Source organism: Trifolium pratense, linkage group LG6 (assembly GCF_020283565.1).
Source record: "Trifolium pratense cultivar HEN17-A07 linkage group LG6, ARS_RC_1.1, whole genome shotgun sequence".
Classification (NCBI taxonomy): domain Eukaryota; kingdom Viridiplantae; phylum Streptophyta; class Magnoliopsida; order Fabales; family Fabaceae; genus Trifolium; species Trifolium pratense.
Genome location: NC_060064.1, coordinates 1,008,554 through 1,029,523, shown reverse-complemented (window position 1 = coordinate 1,029,523; position 20,970 = coordinate 1,008,554). Strand labels below are relative to the sequence as shown.

Below are 20,970 nucleotides of genomic sequence, written 5' to 3'. Positions count from 1 at the left end.
TGGGCAATCATTTGAAAAATATATAATATGAAAATTTGATCGACAAGTTTACTTTAAAAACTATTAAGTGGAGGTTTTTTTTAAGTATTTAGAAAGAATTTTGTTATCATTGATTAGAATAAGAATTTCTTTTTTATGCAAGAATAAAATATCTTGCATGTTAGTTATAAAGATGACTATTTTTTATAATTTTTTTTTTATAAACCAAATTTATCTTTCGCGTGAAACTGTGAAGACTAATTTTATCGAGGTAACTGAGATCAATTTAAAAGATTGACCTCTCCCGAAAAATATTTTTCTATACGTACCGTCAGACCCAGGATCAATTGATTATATTCTTTTTTGGGAATTTCATTTTTAACTTTTGAAGTCAGACCTCCAAATAGTCGAAATCGGTCCCGTTTAAAGGGAAAATCCACGAAAGATTCTTTTTTGTTTTTTTGGTAATAATGCACGAGAGGAAACAAATTAAAAAGAAGAAAAAAATAAAAAAAATTCTATCCGAAAATACTTTTATTAATGAAATTCTGGTACACAGTAGACAAGTGTTGTCCACGATGTGCAGCACTTGTCGTAACACTTGTCTTAGCAGTAAGAACAATAAAACAGAGCATTAAAAACATATACTGAAAAACATAAACGACACACATAATTGTTAACCCAGTTCAGCCTAACAGCCTAATCTGGGGGATACCAATCCAGGAGGAAATTCACTATCAGCAGTATTAATTCAGAGCTAAACTCCCCCGTTTACAACTCCTCACTTAATCCCTACCCAATGCAACTTCTACCTAGGAACTGCTAGATATCAGACCCTGTCTCACTCCCCTCAACCTTACAACCAGTAAGGATTTCAATAACAACAGAATGGAGACACTCTCCTTGACAAAGATGAAGACACACTTCAATGACATTAACACCTAGCCAACGACTAAGTTCCCAATTTGGAGTTGCTTAAAAGCTTCCTCCAAGTACAATTCTCAACTCATTACCTACAGGTTTCTGAGTGAGGACATAGTGACCATCTCACAACCCGAGTGGTTCACTTTACACCAACTCTCCTAGAGAGTGGCTTAAAGACACGAAACCCTTAAAAGACTACATCTTTGATATTCTATTTTAGCTTCAAGTTTCGGTGTATAAAACAGGGTTAGCAACACCCTTTAAATAGCAGAGCCTCGTGGGCTTTTCATAATGCTTCAGCTCCAAGAAATCTTCTAGATGCAAAATATATATTTTTACCAAATCTTTCTTTGCATCAAATATTCCTCCCATAAATATATTTGTTGTAAATATATTTTAAAATTAAATCTTCTAATCTTATTAAATTAAATCTTTTATATTTTCTGCAACAATCTTCATAAGATATATTTTTGAAACAAATATTATATTTTCTAAAAGTTATTTTATTCCTTTAGAAAATAGAACTAGGGTTCGGCTGCCATCAGAAACAATAGAGCACGTGCGCCTTGTTGTGTAAGAAACCACGAAATAATTCTTCAATCAAATCTTCGAAAGATTGAATAGAAAATAAAAACGCTAGCTGGCGCGCAGTCAGACATACAAATGTTGTTCCAAGTGTACGTACATTTATCTCAACACTTGGTGTACACACATATGTTTGAACACTTGGCTAAAAGATGTTTTTGCAAATTGTAGCCAACATACAGAAACCCAACAATTAATATTACGATTTTATTTTTGTTGATATCTTTTTATTAAGATTCTATCAGGAAATAATTTCTCTTTACACAAGCAAAGTGTGTGTGTATATATATCACTGAATGTAGTGCCGCATCTGCAAGTAAAAGTAAATTAGTAACAACTTGTTCATGTGAGTCACTTATTATTCTCGTTTAGGGTAAATAGTGTTATACCCCCTGTAAATTTTATTTTTGAGATTACCCCCTGCAATGTCAAGATTCCTTGCGTTACCCCCCTGGCTCAACAAGTGGACATATGACATGGACGAATTTTGACGTGGCATGACACGTGAAAACTAATTTATTTTTTATTTATTTTTAATTGCCAACTCATTAATTATTTATTTTTTAATTAAAAAAAATGAAAAAAAAAACTTTTTTTTTTAAAGAAACTTTTTTTACGAACCTAGGTAAAAGAAAGTTGTAATAAAAAATTGCCAACTCAGTTTTGTTCTTTTTCGTCTTCACAGTTTCGTTCTTCTTCTTCGTCGTTTCTTTCTTCGAGTTCGCCGTTTCCTTCTTCTTGGTGTTCGTCGGTTTCATCTTCGTTTTCGATCCGTTCATATTCAGCGATTGTTGTTCGTTTTCAATTTCAATTTGGGAGTTAGGGCAAATCTATTTTCATCGTGAATGAAACCCAACTTTCTATCTTCTTTCTTTCTATTTTCTGTAAAAAAAAAAGTTGTTTCTTTCTATTATTATTAGTTATTATTATTATTATTGTATTTGCTATTATATAAATATATATATATATATATATATATATATATATATATATATATATATATATATATATAGGGGTTTTCTAACTTAGACCCTAGTTTGGTCTAAGTTAGCAAGGTGCACCTTTTCAATTGGACCAAAATACCCATTCTTTTAATTTTTGAAAGAATAGAGCAACAAGGGCATTTCTGTAATTTTACATAAAAAAAAACATAACAACACGCGCCCCACCTTCTTAAACAATTAATAGACATGGATCCAGTGTCGCGCGTGTACGGAAGGACCATGGTTACAGATCGTTGATTTCCATCAGACAGCCAAGATGTGATCTCATTAAGACTGTCTGATCAATCAGACAGCCCAGATCATCCTGATCTATCAGATCATCCTGTATGCGCCACACTAGATTATAAGCTGGAGAGAGAAAATTTTGCTTTTGAAAAGGCAGCCACGTGTCAGCATATGAATGGGTCTGCGTGATTTTTTCCATTTTATACTTTAAACTCGATTTTTTCATCGTAAATTAATTTTTTATTTTTTATTTTTTATACCCAAATTCATAATTTTTTTTTCTCTACAAATAGAGACTTGGTTCGTTTGATTTGGACACCGAAAAAAAAACGCAATTTTTCACTACTTTAAACTCGATTATATCGTCGTAAATTAATTTTTTATTTTTTATTTTTTATACCAAAATTCATAATTTTTTTTTTCCTAAAAATAGAGACTTGGTTCGTTTGATTTGGACACAAAAAAAAAAACGCAATTTTTCACTACCTTAATCTCATTTTATTGTTTACTAAATACGTTACTTGTGTGTTGTAAACTCAACCAACTCACTGAAACCATTATACCAGGAAAATAGTAGATAATATTCTGGAACTTTTGGTATATTTTATGAAATTTTTGGAGACCTGAAACTATTTTTAGTTAATTAAATGAGATAAAACGGTAATTAAAAACTAATGTTTGCTTCTGAAACCATTTAATTGGTAGAATGGTTGCACATAGTTGTATTCTGAAACCATTTTACTGGTAGAATGGTTTCAATGGGTAATTTATTAATTGTGTTTGCTTCTGAAACCATTTATCTGGTACAATGGTTTCAGAGAGTTGTAATCTGAAACCATTTTGCTGGTAGAATGGTTTCAGTAAGTTGATTATTAGTTATTTGCTTCTGAAACCATTTAGCTTGTAGAATGGTTACACATAGTTGTATTCTGAAACCATTTTACTGGTAGAATGGTTTCAGTGAGTAATTTATTAATTGTGTTTGCTTCTGAAACCATTTATCTGGTAGAATGGTTTCAGAGAGTTGTAATCTGAAATCATTTTGCTGGTAAAATGGTTTCAGTAAGTTGATTATTAGTTATTTGCTTCTGAAACCATTTAGCTTGTAGAATGGTTGCACATAGTTGTATTCTGAAACCATTTTACTGGTAGAATGGTTTCAGTGAGTAATTTATTAATTGTGTTTGCTTCTGAAACCATTTATCTGGTAGAATGGTTTCAGAGAGTTGTAATCTGAAACCATTTTGCTGGTAAAATGGTTTCAGTAAGTTGATTATTAGTTATTTGCTTCTGAAACCATTTAGCTTGTAGAATGGTTTCAGAGATTTGTACTCCGAAACCATTTTTCTGGTAGAATGGTTTCAGTGAGTTGATGTAAGGTAGTGAAAAATGAGATTAAGGTAGTGAAAAATTGGGTTTTTTTTTCTGTGTCCAAATCAAACGAACCAAGTCTCTATTTGTAGAGAAAAAAAAATTATGAATTTTGGTATAAAAAATAAAAAATAAAAAATTAATTTACGACGAAATAATCGAGTTTAAAGTAATGAAAAATTGCGTTTTTTTTTCGGTGTCCAAATCAAACGAACCAAGTCTCTATTTGTAGAGAAAAAAAAATTATGAATTTTGGTATAAAAAATAAAAAATAAAAAATTAATTTACGACGAAATAATCGAGTTTAAAGTATTAAATGGAAAAAAATTAACGCAGCCAATAATAGCGTGACACGTGGCCTTGCCTTTTTAAAAAGGTTTCTCTCTCCGCGTCAGAATTCACCCACTCGCGCCTGTCGGCGCGTGTGATGCACGCGCTTTGGTTTTGGCAAATAACAGCGTGACACGTGTCCTGGGGGGGGGGAAAGAAGTGGGGGGCGCGTGTAAAATTGCAGAAAATTACAGAAATGCCCCTGTTGCTCTATTCTTTCAAAAATTAAAAAAATGGGTATTTTTGTCCAACTCAAAAGGTGCACCTTGCTAACTTAGACCCAACTGGGTCTAAGTTAGCAGCCCCCATATAATGTATTATATTTTTTTTATATATAATAACAACTTTTAGTAAAAAAAAATACAATCTTTTAAGTAAGTTCGTAAAAATATAACAACTTTTAAGTTTTTTTTTCATTTTTTTAATTAAAAAATAAATAATTACTGAGTTGGCATTTAAAAATAAATAAAAAAATTAATTAATTTCCACGTGTGCTGCCATGTCAAGATTCGTCCATGTCATATGTCCACTTGTTGAGCCAGGGGGGTAACGCAAGGAATCTTAACATTGCAGGGGGATCTCAAAAAAATATTTTGCAGGGAGTAACGCAAAACTCGACTATTTTGCAGGGGGTATAACACTATTTACTCTTTTATTTTTTATATCTTTTTATTAAGATTCTATCAGGAAATAATTTCTCTTTACACAAGCAAAGTGTGTGTATATATATATATAGCACTGAAGTGCCGCATCTGCAAGTAAAAGTAAATTAGTAACAACTTGTTCATGTGAGTTACTTATTATTCTTGATTATGGGGTGCCAACATAATTTGGATGTCATAATTATCATGTGATGCCTATGCACGCTAATGTTTTATAAAAAAAAAAAAAAAGAGTTACTTATTATTCTCGTTATGGATTTTTCACTGTTCGATCTAACAACTTGTTTCGGTGAGTCACTTCTCATCTCTCAAAACTATGTTGTTTCTTTATTTATGTTTGCTGGGTGTATATGTTTATTAGTCAATTTCTACATGATATATACTAAGCTGTTTGTTTAGTTGGAAATATCTATCCCTGTTCTATTAATTTTAAATCTTCTTTTCTTAGAAAGAACATTAATATTTTAAAATTGGTTTACTTAGAAAGAACAAATTTCCTTTTGGTTACAAAAATTATTAAACTTTACCAATATATTTCAGGTGCATTGTCACTATTTTCTAACCATGATCGGGATAAAATGGATGATCGCATTAGTGAATTGCCAGACGAAATATTGTCATATATCTTGACAAGGTTATCCATGAAAGATTTGTTGAAAACAAGTGTACTATCTAAAAGGTGGTGCAAGCTTTGGGGTCTAAGGAGAGATATATACTTTGATATCCACAGTGTGCTTGGAAGTGAAGATGAACTAATAAAAAACGGGTATCTCACTGATGTCAAAAGTAAATATGTCAATCTGAAAGTGAGTAGGGATAAATTTATAAAACGAGTAGATCAATTTCTCAAGAATTTTCCTGGCACAAAGATTGATTCTTTCTTGGTGAACTTTAGTTTAAGTTGTGAACAAAGTAGTACTATTGATCAATGGATAAGTTTCGTAATTGCAAAGGGAGTAGAGAGAATCAATCTACTATTTCAAAGGTGGCCTTTTTTACCTCAACCTCACTCAGGCGAACGTTACAAATTTGCCTTCGATTTATTTTCGGAGACTAATGCTTCGACTCTAAAATATTTACACGTCTTGAAGGTTGTCTTGTTTCCCATCCCACCAATTGTGACTTCAAACATTTGAAATCGCTTTCACTAGTGAGAGTAAAAGTGGATGAAATATTCATAGAAAGTTTGTTATCTAATTGTCGGCTCCTTGAAGAGCTTTGCTTAGTTTGTTGTGAGTTCAAATCATCAGTACCAAAGATAGTAAATTCATCCTTATATCATCTAAATGTGTCAAGCTGCTATAGGGTATCCAACAATGTCATCACAGACTTAAAATTAATGTTAGTGGACTGCCTTAAACTCACTTCATTAGAATGTTGTTGTGGAAGAAATCTATCTTCCTTGAACATTTATAATAATGTGTTGAAGAGAATCAACTTCCCCATTATATGGGAAGAAGATCTTAGGGCATTTGCTCCATGTGCAACTTTTCCTGAACTTGAGATTATGCGTTTGGAAATATATTCTATGGTTAGTCATAAAGTGTTGGAAGTGTATAATTTTTTTTTTTTTCACTTCTTTATCTTTTGAATTATAATTTGAATCTTGCATGTCTTTGTTTTTCAGATTAGAACTTCCCCAAAAATAACTCAACCATTAAAATATCTTAAGCAATTGGACATTTTGATTTACTTTCCCTGGTTCCACTTAAATGAAGAGGAGTATGAGGAGTTTGATCTTATGTTAATTTTAAACATCCTTCAAGCTTCGCCTTTTTTACAGAAACTTTCTGTCATGGTAAGTGGACATGATTAATACACATGATTTACTTTTTTTAATGGTTATTCTAGTTTGTATCCGGACATGACTTTATAAATAAATTTATACTTCTAAACCGCATACATTTAAACATTTTTATATTCACTTGGCCACCAATTATATTTCCAAATCTAACTTTTAAATTATTTTTTTATGCAAAATCTAAATTTTAATTTGATTCCTCATAAGGAGTTGCAAACTTGCAACTCGTTAATATATTTGTATAAGGTTCAATTTTTTTTTTGAATGGCTAATATATATATAACTTTAAGTAGAAAATATTCTTTTTAAACTTTAAGACATTGAATACATTACTTTTAGAATTATATTACTATTTTTGCTTCTGTAACCATTACTCTAGGATGCTGCTTAACATTTTCCTTTTATAATAATATTTTTTATTTATTAGTTTATGGATAATTTTGTTATATAGTATTTTTATTTGTATTCATTGGTTCAAACATTCATGTTGTGATTATAATTTTGTATTGTCAGATTACAGTTCCAAGACTCTTTGAAAATCAGAAAGATATTCGGGATGTTGAAATATTCTCTCATGACGAAGTAAAAGTTATTGAATTTGGAGGTTGTGTTGGCAATTGGTATGAAATTGAGTTTGTTATGAATGTTTTAAAATATGCTAAGAAACTTGAGAAAATAGTTGTGAGTCCCTATTGGAGAGAAGATGACTCGTCGGATATGAATTCTAACCCTGTGTGGTTTCAAAGTGGACGTGATAAAATTAGTGAAAAAATTCAAGGCGAAGAAATAGTAGGACGTGAAAAACTTGTGCTCTTATAAAATTGTATAATTCTTTAATTTTAATTTTGTACTAGAATGCAAAAAATTTAATTTATGATTTTTAAAATTTATTAAATTCTGATCATGATAGTTTAGTTATCTAAAATACGTGTTAAAGGATTCCAATATAAGTCTGGACATATTATATTGGGTAAATATGTTTTTACCCCCTTGTAAAATAGGCGAATTTTGTGTTACCTCCCTATAATTTTTTTTTTTTTGACATTACCCCCTTGCAATTTGAAAATTTCTTGCCTTTAGCCCCTAGTTGCACAACAAGTGGGTGACAAGGACAAAAAAATAAATAAATACCACGTGTATGTGCCATGTCAAGATTTTGTCCATGTCACCCGCTTGTTGTGCAACCAGGGGCTAAAGGCAAGAAATTTTCAAATTGTAGGGGGGTTATGTCAAAAAAAAAATTTGCAGGGGGTAATGCAAAATTCGCCTATTTTGCAGGGGTAAAAACCTATTTACCCTATTATATTTTATGCGCGTAATGTCTTTGGCCTGAGTGTGATATTTTAGCCTCTTTTGGAAAGAATGTTATGAGTTAGTTGGTATGTTTTTAGTTTGTTTTTTATTTGCCTTTTTTTTTTTATAAGCGTTTTTTATTTGCCTTTGATCCTAGTTGTTTGTATTGTATATATAATTTGGAGGGATCCGTTGACTTATGAGTAAATTTTCATTAACTTATTTCGCTTAATAACTCGATATTGGCATTATATTTCTTTAATCCAACCGTTGAATTCAAAGATCTCATTGAGTAGATCAACTCCACAAATTTTTATAAAAATTCAAAATTGTTTGATACTTTTTATGATAACTTTAATTGAATGTACGAAATTTTTTTAAAAAAATTGTTGAATTTCAATAGTTTGAATACATAACTACATTTTTTGAATTTTATAAAAATTTGTGAAGTTGATCTACTCAATAAGATTTTTTAATTCAACGGTTGGATTGAAGAAATATAATGCCGATATCAACAGGGACGGATCTACTTGTCTTAAATGGGGGCTGGTGACCCCACTTCATTATCATTTTTATAACCAATAATCCCTTAGTTAGACTTTTTGACCCCACATCGTCGAAATTCCTTTTATGAGCACACCCTATACACTATTAAAATATATTAGAGTATAATATTTATGCAAAGTGAAAAAAAAAGGATAGTTTCAGTTGTGTCTCGTAATTTAATAGGTCGTTGTGAGAAAATAAGCCACAACAATACCCACAAACCATATTTTAAAACCATACCATATTTTAAAACCTCAAACTCATTCTTACAAAACCGGTTTGTAAGGTGAGAATTGTCTCTTACTTATAAACACATATTAATTGGTTTGATAGCGGAAACCTGATAGCAGGCGGCCCAGCGGATCGTGAAGAGCTCTGATACCATTTTAGAATTGAGTATTGAGTCTAGCTCATTCTTACAAAATCGGCTTGTAACATGAGGATTACCTCTTACTTATAAACACATATTCAGGTCATCTCGCAACCGATGTGATACTTCTTAATAGATTTTTAAGGAAAAAATGTAGGGTCCAATTAAAAATACGTCGGGTCCCTAGAAATTTTCTATTGTATGTATTATTATTAGGAAAATGCTAAACAGTGCCCCCGGGCACTGTTTAAGGAACTAAATATAATAATATCATATCGAAGTTTGTGCAGTCAACACCTCGAAAGTATAAACAATTTTATTTTTAATTTTAAAATTTTCTTTTTTGGTTTCCTTAACCAGTGCCCCGGGGGCACCGGTTAGCATGAAACAAGGAAACAAGAAAAGTTGACCATAATGAAAGGAGGCTATTACCTAACGGAGAAGAAAAGGGGAAACAAGAAACAAGGAAGATAGGACTTAGGTGTTAGGAGTATATCTTATTGTGTGAGTTTGATCACGTAATTTGTCTGAGTTGATTTTGAACTAGATTTAAAGTAATATGAGAGGTGGCCAAAGCCCATAAGGATGAAAACTGAAAACTTTAAGGAAAGAACTTGAGCCTTTGATTGAATTTCAAACGAATGTTTTAGATTTGGTGTCATGTTTAATATTTGTGTCAACGGATCCGAATAATAATAATAATAATAATAATAATAATAATAATAATAATAATAATAATAATAATAATAATAATAATAATAATAATAATAATAATGAGCTTTCCTTAGGATAAATTGTTTCGAGATAACTGAATTTTGATTCCTGGTGAAAATAATTTTTTAATAAACTCGTATTCGTTATAATGATAACGAGAATAAGCAGGGCCAATTCCCTTTAAAAATAAAAGAATCACTCGTGGATTTTCCCTTTAAAAACAGGGCCAATTCCAATTATTTGGAGGCCCGACTCCGAAAGATATTTTTATTCTTGCATAATTTTTTTAGGCGGATTAATTTAGCTTCTTAAAAAAAATAACAATATTTTCTAACTACTTAAAAAAATACCTCCACTTAATAGGTTTTGAAGCGAATTTGTCGAACAAATCTTCATATTATATATTTTCAAATGATCGTTGTCAATTACCGTAATAAAAAAAAGTCTTAGCTCTTTTTTGTAACATGGTAGAACACAAGTAAAACTTCAAATTGAAATATATTACTATTTTTAATTTTTAAATCAATCTCTTTATTTTTTAGAAACCTACTACAAGTTTTTTTTTTTTAGGCCAAAAAAATGGAGGTCCGGGTGTGTAGGCTCTCTGCACTTGTGCAGGACTGGCCTTGCCTTTAAATAAAAACTAATAATAATAATAAGGGTCTTGCTAATCAATGCTCTCGGGGCACTAGTAAGCAACTAAAAGAAGAAATAAAATAAAAGTTGTGCATGAAAAACATCAAAATATAAATTTTTGTTGTATTGACTACATTATTTCCAAGTAAAACTTTCTAAATTTGAATCCTTAACAAGTGCCCCTGGGGCACTATTTAACATTTGCCTAATAATAATAATAATAATAATAATAATAATAATAATAACGAGCTTTCTTTAGGATTAATTGTTCGGGAGAACTAAATTTTGACTCTCGATAAAAGTAATTCTTAGCTAAACTTTATTTAATTTGCAGCTGAATACTAAATTATTGGGACAGTCTTTTTTCTTTTTTGTTAAAAGATTGATGACATGTTGATGATTTAGTAATAATGTCAAAAAAAAATTAATTAAGTTAGAACACGTTAGAACACTAGTTAATATTTTTCTTTAAATTGTCATGCTTTAATTAAGTTCTAGTGAAAAAGACAGGAGAAGGAGAAGGAACAAATATAATATTTGTGAACGAGGCCAGGTTTATTTATTGTAATATAGTTATGTACATCAATTTACATTATCACCATCATATATACTATGCAAATTATAGTAATATATAACAACTTTTTTTTTTTTAAGTACTACTAATCAATCTAATCTAACCTCACACTCTTTTTTTTTTTTTTATAAACCTGACACTCTTTTTTTTTTTTTTTTATAAACCTGGCACTCTTTTTTTTTTTTTTATAAACCTGGCACTCTTTTTTTTTTTTTTTATATATATAAACCTGACACTCTTTTTTTTTTTTTTTCCATTATTTTATACAAACTTGTCACTTTTTTTTAATAGATAAAGTGACAAATATTATTAAAATTCACATCAAATGCCCGGATCTTTGTCAAGAAAAGTTACAGTATAGCCATTAGTTTTAGCAATCTCAGTAGCTCTCCTTTTGAGGAAATCTTTATATTTATCATTCCTGTTCCCGTATATATACAAACGCATGATAGATCCGGAAGGCTTTTGTTGCATACCACCGTTGTTAGCCTCGATCTCCTTAATATCTTTTGCCTTAAAATCATATTCCATTGTTCTGCAAAAATAATTCTACAATCAGTGGTGGAATTGAGAAAATAATAATTAAACTAAATATAAATTTATATTTCACACAAAAAATTAAGTTATAATAAACACAAATTTGGTCATTAAAAAATTAAATTGTGTAACTTTAAATAATATTTATTTTGAAAGAAAATAGAAACTGAAGAAAATAAAAAAATAAAAAAAATGAAGAAAAGAAAAATGTAAAAAAATAGGTGAGCCGAACTCCACAATTACAATCGTGCTAGGAGTCACTGGGCTAGCGCTTCGTTTTTGTTAATTATGTGTGTAACCAAATATATATATATATATATATATATATATATATATATATATATATATATATATATATATATATATATATATATATATATATATATATATATTGTTTATTTTATAAAAATGTCAACAGTATTTTAGTAATTTTCTATTATTTCGGGGTAGCTGCTGCCCACCTCAGCCATTCATTGGTTCCGCCTCTGTATACAATAGTGATGATTAGTCAAATTGGATCATTTCCATCTCTTTTTTCTCATTCCTTCTCTAATTCTTTATCTCTCTATTATTTTTTGAATGAGAAGAGAGAATGAAAATAAGAGAGATAGAGAGTTAGGAGAATAAAGGAAATAACATAAGAAAAGAAATAACAGAAAAGGAGATTATTCAAATCCATGATTAGTTCACCACTTGAATAAAAAAAATGAAAAGCAAAAAAACTAAGAAAAAAAAACGCAAAACCAACACTTTCTTGATTTTGGAAGATCAAAAAATTGATTGCAAATTATTTAAACAAATAATTTTTTCTTTCATAAAAGTAAAAAAGACAAAATTTGAGAAGAGGGAAACAAAAATCTTAATTACCTCGCACTTTTTTTAATCAAAACAATTCATCTTGCTCTATATGATATGGGTAAGTATCATAACAAATGTATGAGTTAAAATGTCATAACAATTTTATAATAAATTATAAGTCCCAATTTTATGGTCCTTAGGCCAAATATAAAGAAAATAATTTATTTTATTTAACATAATAAGCATTAATACATAACATAATATAAATATGATAATTTAAATCTTTTTTGTATGTTAGTAGTATTTGATATTAATTTGAGGTATTATTATTGTTTGTGGTTGTAGAGTTCTAAGAGTTTATGGTCTGTTTGGATAAAAAAAAAAAATTTATGCAAATGTTTATTGTATTAGAGTTTATAATATGAGGGTTTACATCATAAACTCTTATATTTAATAAACTTTTTACGTTTGAATGTTTACATTAAAAAATACTTATAAATTGAAGTGTTTGGATGTGTTATTAATAAGCAATTATAAATTTTGAGATTGAGTCAAAAAAATAAATTTTAAAAAAGATAAGTGTGAAGAAGAAAAAAATAACCATAGAAAAATAAGATAAGTTGAAGATTTACTCAAAAAACAAATTTTAAAAAATATGTTAACATTGTTTAAAATGGATTAGACACGATTCAAAGTGAGACATTTTGTCATATTTAACCTATTAAAATATGACATAAATAACTTATTAAATTGTATAAACACTTTTTATTAATTTATCCAAACACAAATATAACATATAAGCTTATATAAACTTAAAATAAACCAATCCAAGTGTGCTTATATATAATTTGTGAGGGTGCTAGTAGAATGGAACGGAGAAATCATTTGACCACCATGTGGGTGGACCATTCTTAGTGTTTTATTTATTTTGTGAAACATTCATAATTAGGGTCCATTTGGTAGGTAGATAGTGTTTGGGAGTTCGGGAAATCTTGGAAGAAATAATGGGGTCAATGCTCCAGGATTATGAGAGAGGGAGACGCCACATCTCCACAAAAACTTTAAGACATTAGGTTAATGAGTTATCTCTCTCTTATAAATCCAACATTTTTCTCATACATGGTCGATGTGGGACTTAACCATTCACACTTGAAACCCAACATTCTCCGCGTCCCACATCATATAGTTGATCCAATACTATGATCCACTCTTGCTCCCCCACCAAGCCGAACCACAACTCTGATACCACTTGTTGGGAAAAACAGACATAAAGAAAATAAAAGAACACAATCACAACACAACAATATAACGTGGAAACCCCAAAATCGGAGAAACAATAACGGTTGTTGTCAAGACATACAACCAGAGAATATCACTATGTGAAAATTGTTACAACACATAGACTACCCTCAACCTTCCCACGACCCCAAGTACACCCACACTCTCCAAAGCAAACACCTAACTACAAAAGTACAAGAGAATAACAAAAAGTCGAATTGGTGCATCTAAAAACAAAGAACTTTAAGCGATGTGAGACTTATCCAATAGCTATTTTTTAACCTCTTTCTTTATTTAAGAAACTAGGCGATGTAGGATTTGACAATAAACCCCAACAATCTCCAACTTGATTGCAAGAGTTCCATCTTCCGCTTCCATTCTCTATACCGACAATCATACTTCACTTGAAACCATCCCAAGAATTTTCTTCACTTGGAACTAAATCATCCCAAGATTTTTCTTCACTTGAGAACTAAACCATCACAAGAATTTTTTCATGTCGAAACCTTGCTGAAAGATTATGGTGCAACTCTCATGTTGGCTTTCACGAAGTTCTTCAGCCATCGACACATCTCACCACACACCTTGCATCAATGTCAACCAATGTCCGTGTGTTGTCCTGAATTAGCTAACAATAACTTGTCCTTTTGCATGGTATAACAAAAATACCATAAGGACATATAATGCTCCACCTGGACAATTTATTTTTACATGCTCGGACATTCCATATCCCTTGTGTAATCCTGATTGTAGCACATCACATCATTTAACTTAATTTTCCACAAGACAAACATGATTTTTCCATCAATTTTTCCCCTTGCTTCACTACTTTAAGCAATGTGGGACATCTCCAATACCTATTTTTTAACGTCCTTTATTTTAGGCTCTGTTTGAATTGATGGAATATAATGGAATGGAGCGGAGCGGGATGAAATAGAATAATGTTCCATTGTTTGGATTTTAAAAATAATAATGGAATGGAATGAAATAGGATGGAATAGATTTCATCTCATACCACCCGTTACCTTCAATTTTGTTCATCTTCTTTTTAAAATATCCAAACAGTGAAATGGAAGATTTATTTCATTCCGCTCCATCCCATTAGGCAATGTAAGACTTGACAATCAAACCCCAACAGATATGAGACAAAATTAATTTTTAAATACAAATACACAATTTTCTTATAAAAATTGTTTTGTAATTTATATATTCTAAAACATCAAAATTCTACTAAAACTAGAATACTTAATTGCAAAATAGGGATATTAATTTAAATTTTATAACAAACTACTTATGTCAAAAAAAAAACTTATGTTATAGTTAATTTGTTAATAAAAGATTATTGTTATTACTAAAAAAAATCAAGGGTATTGTTGGTATTATGAAAAGTTCACACCAAAACTCATGAATGACTTTTTTATGAGACACCCACCTAGTGACAAAGGTGGTTACTTTGAGAAAAACAAAGAAAGAAAAAGAGAGGTAGTTAGAGGAAGTTAAGACCAATTATGGAAGGATAAAAATTCAGCCCAAACTCACATATCTTTTTTATATATTGTTATAGATTAAATATAATTTCTTGCAATGGTAGTTTTATTATTTAAATATAAAAAATATCATATATTTATTTAGTTTTTTTAATATGTATGATTGAGTTATTTATTTGATCATGACTCTTATAAAAATTTTAACTTGTTTATTTGCTCATGATTTCTATTTAAAATTATTTAATTAATTATTTAAATCTTTATTTATAAAATTAAAGTATTACAAAAGAGTTTAGAAAAAATTGTTTTACAAGGATATATAATTTTATCATTTAAATATAATATATACCTAATCATATTATTTTGAGGTATGTAATATAATAAAATATCGAATCATGTTTGTTATAATGTGTTCACCAAATAAAAAATATAGTAAATCATGCTTGTATCATATCATTATCATGTTTTATATAATATCTTGACACTGTTATTATGTGCACCAAACATGCACTTAGTGTTTTGTTAGTTTATTTTGTTGGCATACTTATCGGTCTAATCTGGTTCGGTGATCAGTTCTGTCATCAAGTGGTTTTAGTCTTCTCCCGATCGCGGTTACGGGAGATTGAACCGTCATCCTTCCTATCAAATTCAGTTCCAATTACCACTGAACCAACGATTGATTTTTTCTTCTGATTTTGAAACTTCGGTTAGCATCATTACCTTTCAAATTTTATTTATAAATAACTCTATTCTAGCATGGGACGTGCACAGTACGTACCTTATAAAAAAAATTAAAGAATGAAAATGAACAGCTTAAATTGTTCTTCACAGTTAACACTCTTCACTACTTGTTACAACATTAATATATTAGGAAAAAATAGGGAAAAAGCATTAAATTGAAGAGAAAAAAAAATAGGGAGAAAATTAAGCATGACATTTCATAGATTAAACTTTAAAGTTATTCGATTAAAGTTTAAAGTCATTGAAACAATATGGCAGAAACAAAAATGGAAATGGCTCAATAACAATTTTATATTTACGTACAAGTAAAGAATATGTAACATAAAGATAGCTAGAGAAAAATGACTTAATTGGACTTGAATTAACTAGCTGATTAAATATTACATATATTGTATAATTAAGTACGTGCTGAAATAGAAGAAATAGTGATAATCATGAATTTGATTTAATCATTTTCATGATCACCGGCATTGTGGATTGTTGCCCGGACCACCATAGTAGAAGTGTGTGCCCCATCTGTTGTTGTAGAAGCTCTTGATATTGTAACAATTTTTGTTCTCGGCTAAGGTTACTATGTTGGTCGCGGAGGTGAGACTATTGTCCATGTCTACGATCTCGAGGTTTCTGAAGTAGCTTGATTTTCCAAAACCATCATCGGCGAAGCGACCAGAACCCATTTGAGTGGAGGTGTGTTGGCCATTGGCACGAGAATTCACCACCTCGCCACCCCACTGCACCATGGTGGCACGGTCGGCTAAATGTGTGAATAACTCTACTGGCCAATACCCTATCAATGAGCCGTCACCAAATCTCATCCACCAATTCCCAACTTGTGGATCCTAATTACACGACAGTTGTGTGATGTTAAACTTTATTGTTTCGAGAATTGAACATTCATATATGTTACGCAGTTTTGTGTTGGTATTTTTGTCATGTAAATCAATCACATTCTATATGTAATTTTTGATATAATTAAGATACTCGAGACTAAATTTGTTGATGAAGTGAAAAATTATATTGATTGACGACATTGCATAATCTTTTTACGTAGAAAATGTATTAAAGATTAAACTCTATATAAAATTGTATGAGAATAACTAAAATAAATACAAACCTTCCATATGAGGATGGTAATGTCATATTGCTTGGCATTATAAGAAGAGAGAGGTGAAATTGAAGCTCCAATGGCTATCTTACTATTTATTTGCACAAAACCAGCGCAAAGAAGGTTGTAACATCCTGTTGCTTGATATGTGTCACTCTACGCTTATAAATAATTTAATCAAGAAGAATTTAAATAAGTGTCTTTGAAACATTGTTTAAATAATCAAAAGATGTAATAATACCATCTATGAATGATGAAAGGAGAATTCTCACCGTCCAATATGTGAATAGTCTAGGCCTACTGTCACCATAAAGTTCCGGACTGACCTGACTAGTACAATTATCAAAGCTTCAGAGACTATTCTGGGATGAGTGAAGTAGTACTACTCCGTCCCAAAATATAAGCAAAAGGAAGTCAATAAAAGTGAATGTATCTGGACTAAATTTTAAACCAAATACATCAACTTTCATTGACCAATTTTTGCTTATATTTTGGGACGGAGGGAGTATAAGATTGAACATAGTACCTGCCAACCAGCTTCAATACTGTTAAGATCTGAGCCATCAAAAGATCCAGAAAGAATCCAAATTTGAGAAAGACTAAATTCGTTGACTACTTCTATGGTTGGATCCCACACATTTATTGTTGCCTTTGCTCCATACAATTCTTCTCCAGCTTCTGTGAACGCAATTGCATGCTACATACATATTTCAACCAAATTATTACTAAATGCAAAATTAGTTAATTAATTTTCTCTCAATATATTATCCGAATGAAAAGAATTTTATTTTGTAAATGTGATATGGACAGTTAAGAAAATGCTACTAACATAAATGAATACTCAGGAGCTATCTAGAGACCTAAAATAGAAGAGATGTGTTATGTAAATACAAAATAGTTGGACAAAAATACGACATCATACTTTCTCCACTCACATCACGAATATCGAGATGTGCAACAAATATTAAAAAAAAACAAAAAGTGTAGTTTTGTTGTATTTTTGTTAAAACATTGTGTCTAAATAACATTTTCCAAAATAGAAACATTGTCTTAAAAAAGTATAGACTGTAGAGCAATGAAAGCAGTGTCTGTTACTATATTTTCTTAAGTTTTCTTCTTAATTAGAAAAATTGTGTTTCTATTTATTTGTCATTTTCTTAAAATGATTATAAATCAAGTTTGATTTATGGTGGGAACAATTCATAATCAGATTTTACTTATCTCGTAATCAAACTCTAGATTACTAGGTACCTTCCCTTAAGAATTAGGGAGTTAAAAAAAAATTAAGAGAGAACTAAATTAGTAATTAAGTTGGAAAAGAAAGTTTTGAAAGGAATGAGTTTTTTTTTTACAAAAAAAAGAGAATCAAATAATAAGAATACGTACCTCGTGGCCATTGCCATTATTAACAACATCTGGGGGTTCGATGCGGCGGAATAAAAGTGGCGACCGCCGTTGTTTCTTACCATATTCATACAAAGACTTAGCTCTCAACACATCATGCACCGTGCTCCGCCGTATTGGCACCGTTCCCTTTGGACAACGTGTCCCATTTTGGTGCCACATTTGCCATGCATCACCACCACTCTTACTACTTCTATCAAGTGACTCTACATTAATATTCATCCCCTTTGGCATCATTGTTGGCATTTTCTGTTCAATATTAATTATTAATTATAAACAAACCAAAACCAAAACTAAAACTAATCAACCAAAAAACTAATCAACCCTATAGTAGACACAAAATAGAAAAAAAAAGTACATCATGAAAAAATCAACCCTATATATAGGAGTCAAGTTCCTTTCCAAACCAATAAAACATACCACTACCTCTGATCCTTTAAATAAGAATGGTTTATTTTTTAAGTTTATTGAATAAATGATGTAACTTGATCAAATATATCAACTATTCAATAAATCAAGTAAAATAGTATTTGATTCCTTTTATAGTATTTGATTCATCAAAAGTAAAATATTAATATTAGATTCATCAAAAGTAAAATATTAACTAATGAGATTTTTTTTAAAGTGACTATTGAAGAATAAGTTAAATAATGATTTATATTATGTTCACATGCAGAACAAAATTATAAATGATTAAAAATATCAAATTTTGTTTTTACTTTACTAACTACTCATTGTAGAATATTAAGTGGTGCTAATTAATGCAAGCAAGTAGAAAATGAAATTAACATGGAGACAAACTTTAAAAAGAAAAAGAAAAGTATAGAATGAAGCATGATGTGTGATGAATATACCTGGATCTTGTGATTCTTTAAAAGGGGGTGATCTAAGGCTGGTTGCTTTCTTTTGTGAACACAATCTATGAGATCACCATCTTCACTCTGAAATAATTAACAATATTCAATACCAAGTACTTAAATTATTTAATTATTATATCATATAAAATAAAGGGAAAACAACATTTGGCAACAAACGTTGCAATATTATTAACCAATAGCAATAATAATTATTTTTAAGAATTAAATAGAGTAATAATATTACCTCTATGGTTAGGACAGGGGGCTTGTTAATCTTGTCCAAGTGCCTTTGAATCCTTTCAAGTCTCAAACTACTAACTTTCCTATACTTTGTGTAATTTAGGTTGCTACATTCAACTCTAATAATTGTTTGTAGAAGGAAGGTGAACAATAAAGCAAGAACAAGATTTGAAGAAGGAGTAGAAGTGGAAATTGTTTTCTTCCTCACAATAGTGTCCATAATGTTTCTCTTTCAAAACCAAGAAAGAAAAAATAGATAAAAAAAGGAGCTACAAAACCATTACTAGTAATGCAATCAGCACAAAATAAACCTAACTTTCATGGGCATTTCCATTTTACCATATACACAAACTATTAACACCAAACAATGAAAAAGGAACTTGAAAAACGACTTCTCCTAAGTTGAGAGGAACATGTAGGAAAGTAAAAAAAAAAAAAAACTCTCTTTTATCTTTCTCTTTCTTATCCTATCTTAAATATAGTATTAATGGTGAAAGGATGGTTGGTGAGGTTAATTAAATTGTTAGCTCAAAGAGACCCTCTTTGGACTATCATATCATGATTGCATATTGCATTTTATTCATATATATGATGGTAATAATAACAATAATAATGGTACTCCATATATGATGATGAATGAACTATAAACATGCATATTGATTATTGCTAGCTGTTAAAGATTGCACAAACGTTAAGGAGATAGGAAGAAATTAAAGAGAAGTTTGCGGTTGGCATGGCTGGCATCAAAGTTGAAACATAATGAAAGCATTATAAAAACTCAAACCTACCCAACTGAAAACAATCCCCTTTTTATTACACTACTTCAATGTGCACCTGCCACCATACACTTTGCCATAAATATTTTCATCCAAACTCTCTACCTTCTACTCTATTTTTATTTATTTATATTCACAGCTTTTTTCCTTATAGTAATCCCTCCATTCTTAATAGCAGATCCTTAAGGTTTAGAAACATATTTTTTTTACTAAAAATTGATATTCATTCAAATTGGTCGAGTACCTAAGATGCAAGTTAACAATACAAAAAATAAAAAATTGTGAACAAACTCATTATCCAAATTAATAATATAAAACGGCTAAGATACTTGCAATTAATGTGAGAAAATTAAAGTGACAAAAATATTCATACATGTAACAATGACAAACTAGTTATTGGTTAATGGTACTATATAATGTTAAGTGGAAGAAAAATATAACAAGAGAATTAAAATCAAACAAACACCGTAACAAGACGAGAACTAAACGAACATCACGAGAGAAAACATCCCTAAAGAAAAATTCAATCTATGTAAAAAGAAGTCATTTCTCAATATTCTCTAGGTGAAGGAGAAGAATAAATTATTGTATATAAGAACAATAATAAAATTGGGGGCATCAAGGTGTTGGAAAAGTATAATGTGTATCCAAAAAAAAATTAATTTTTTTTGTTATCATAAATGTAGACCAGTAATTTTTTTAAAATTAATTTTCTAAGTGTTTCTCTGAACTT

The 20,970-nt window shown here is 30.0% G+C and overlaps 1 protein-coding gene and 1 pseudogene across 1 annotated transcript; one reads left to right on the top strand and one right to left on the bottom strand.

Moving 5' to 3' along the window:
• The first annotated feature begins 5,658 nt into the window (after window positions 1-5,658).
• Window positions 5,659-7,700, top strand: LOC123889626 (annotated as a pseudogene).
• An 8,428-nt stretch (window positions 7,701-16,128) lies between these two features.
• On the bottom strand, window positions 16,129-20,241 carry LOC123889625. Its single transcript, XM_045939043.1, has 7 exons — window positions 19,466-20,241; window positions 19,219-19,305; window positions 18,347-18,613; window positions 17,487-17,657; window positions 17,233-17,286; window positions 16,970-17,116; window positions 16,129-16,694 (listed from the first exon to the last, which is right to left on the bottom strand). The coding sequence occupies exons 1-7, from the start codon at window positions 19,679-19,681 to the stop codon at window positions 16,317-16,319; spliced, it is 1,320 nt and encodes a 439-aa protein (XP_045794999.1). The 5' UTR covers window positions 19,682-20,241; the 3' UTR covers window positions 16,129-16,316.
• Window positions 20,242-20,970: the final 729 nt, after the last annotated feature.

What these genes read in the sequence shown, in the direction of transcription:
- LOC123889625 (XM_045939043.1), bottom strand. Translation starts at nt 19,681, where the DNA reads ATGGACACTATTGTGAGGAAGAAAACAATTTCCACTTCTACTCCTTCT. An exon ending in CCCCTGTCCTAACCATAGAG is followed by an intron (nt 19,306 to 19,465) that starts GTAATATTATTA and finishes TAATTATTTCAG; the next exon opens with AGTGAAGATGGTGATCTCAT. An exon ending in ATAATGGCAATGGCCACGAG is followed by an intron (nt 17,658 to 18,346) that starts GTACGTATTCTT and finishes ATATGTATGTAG; the next exon opens with CATGCAATTGCGTTCACAGA.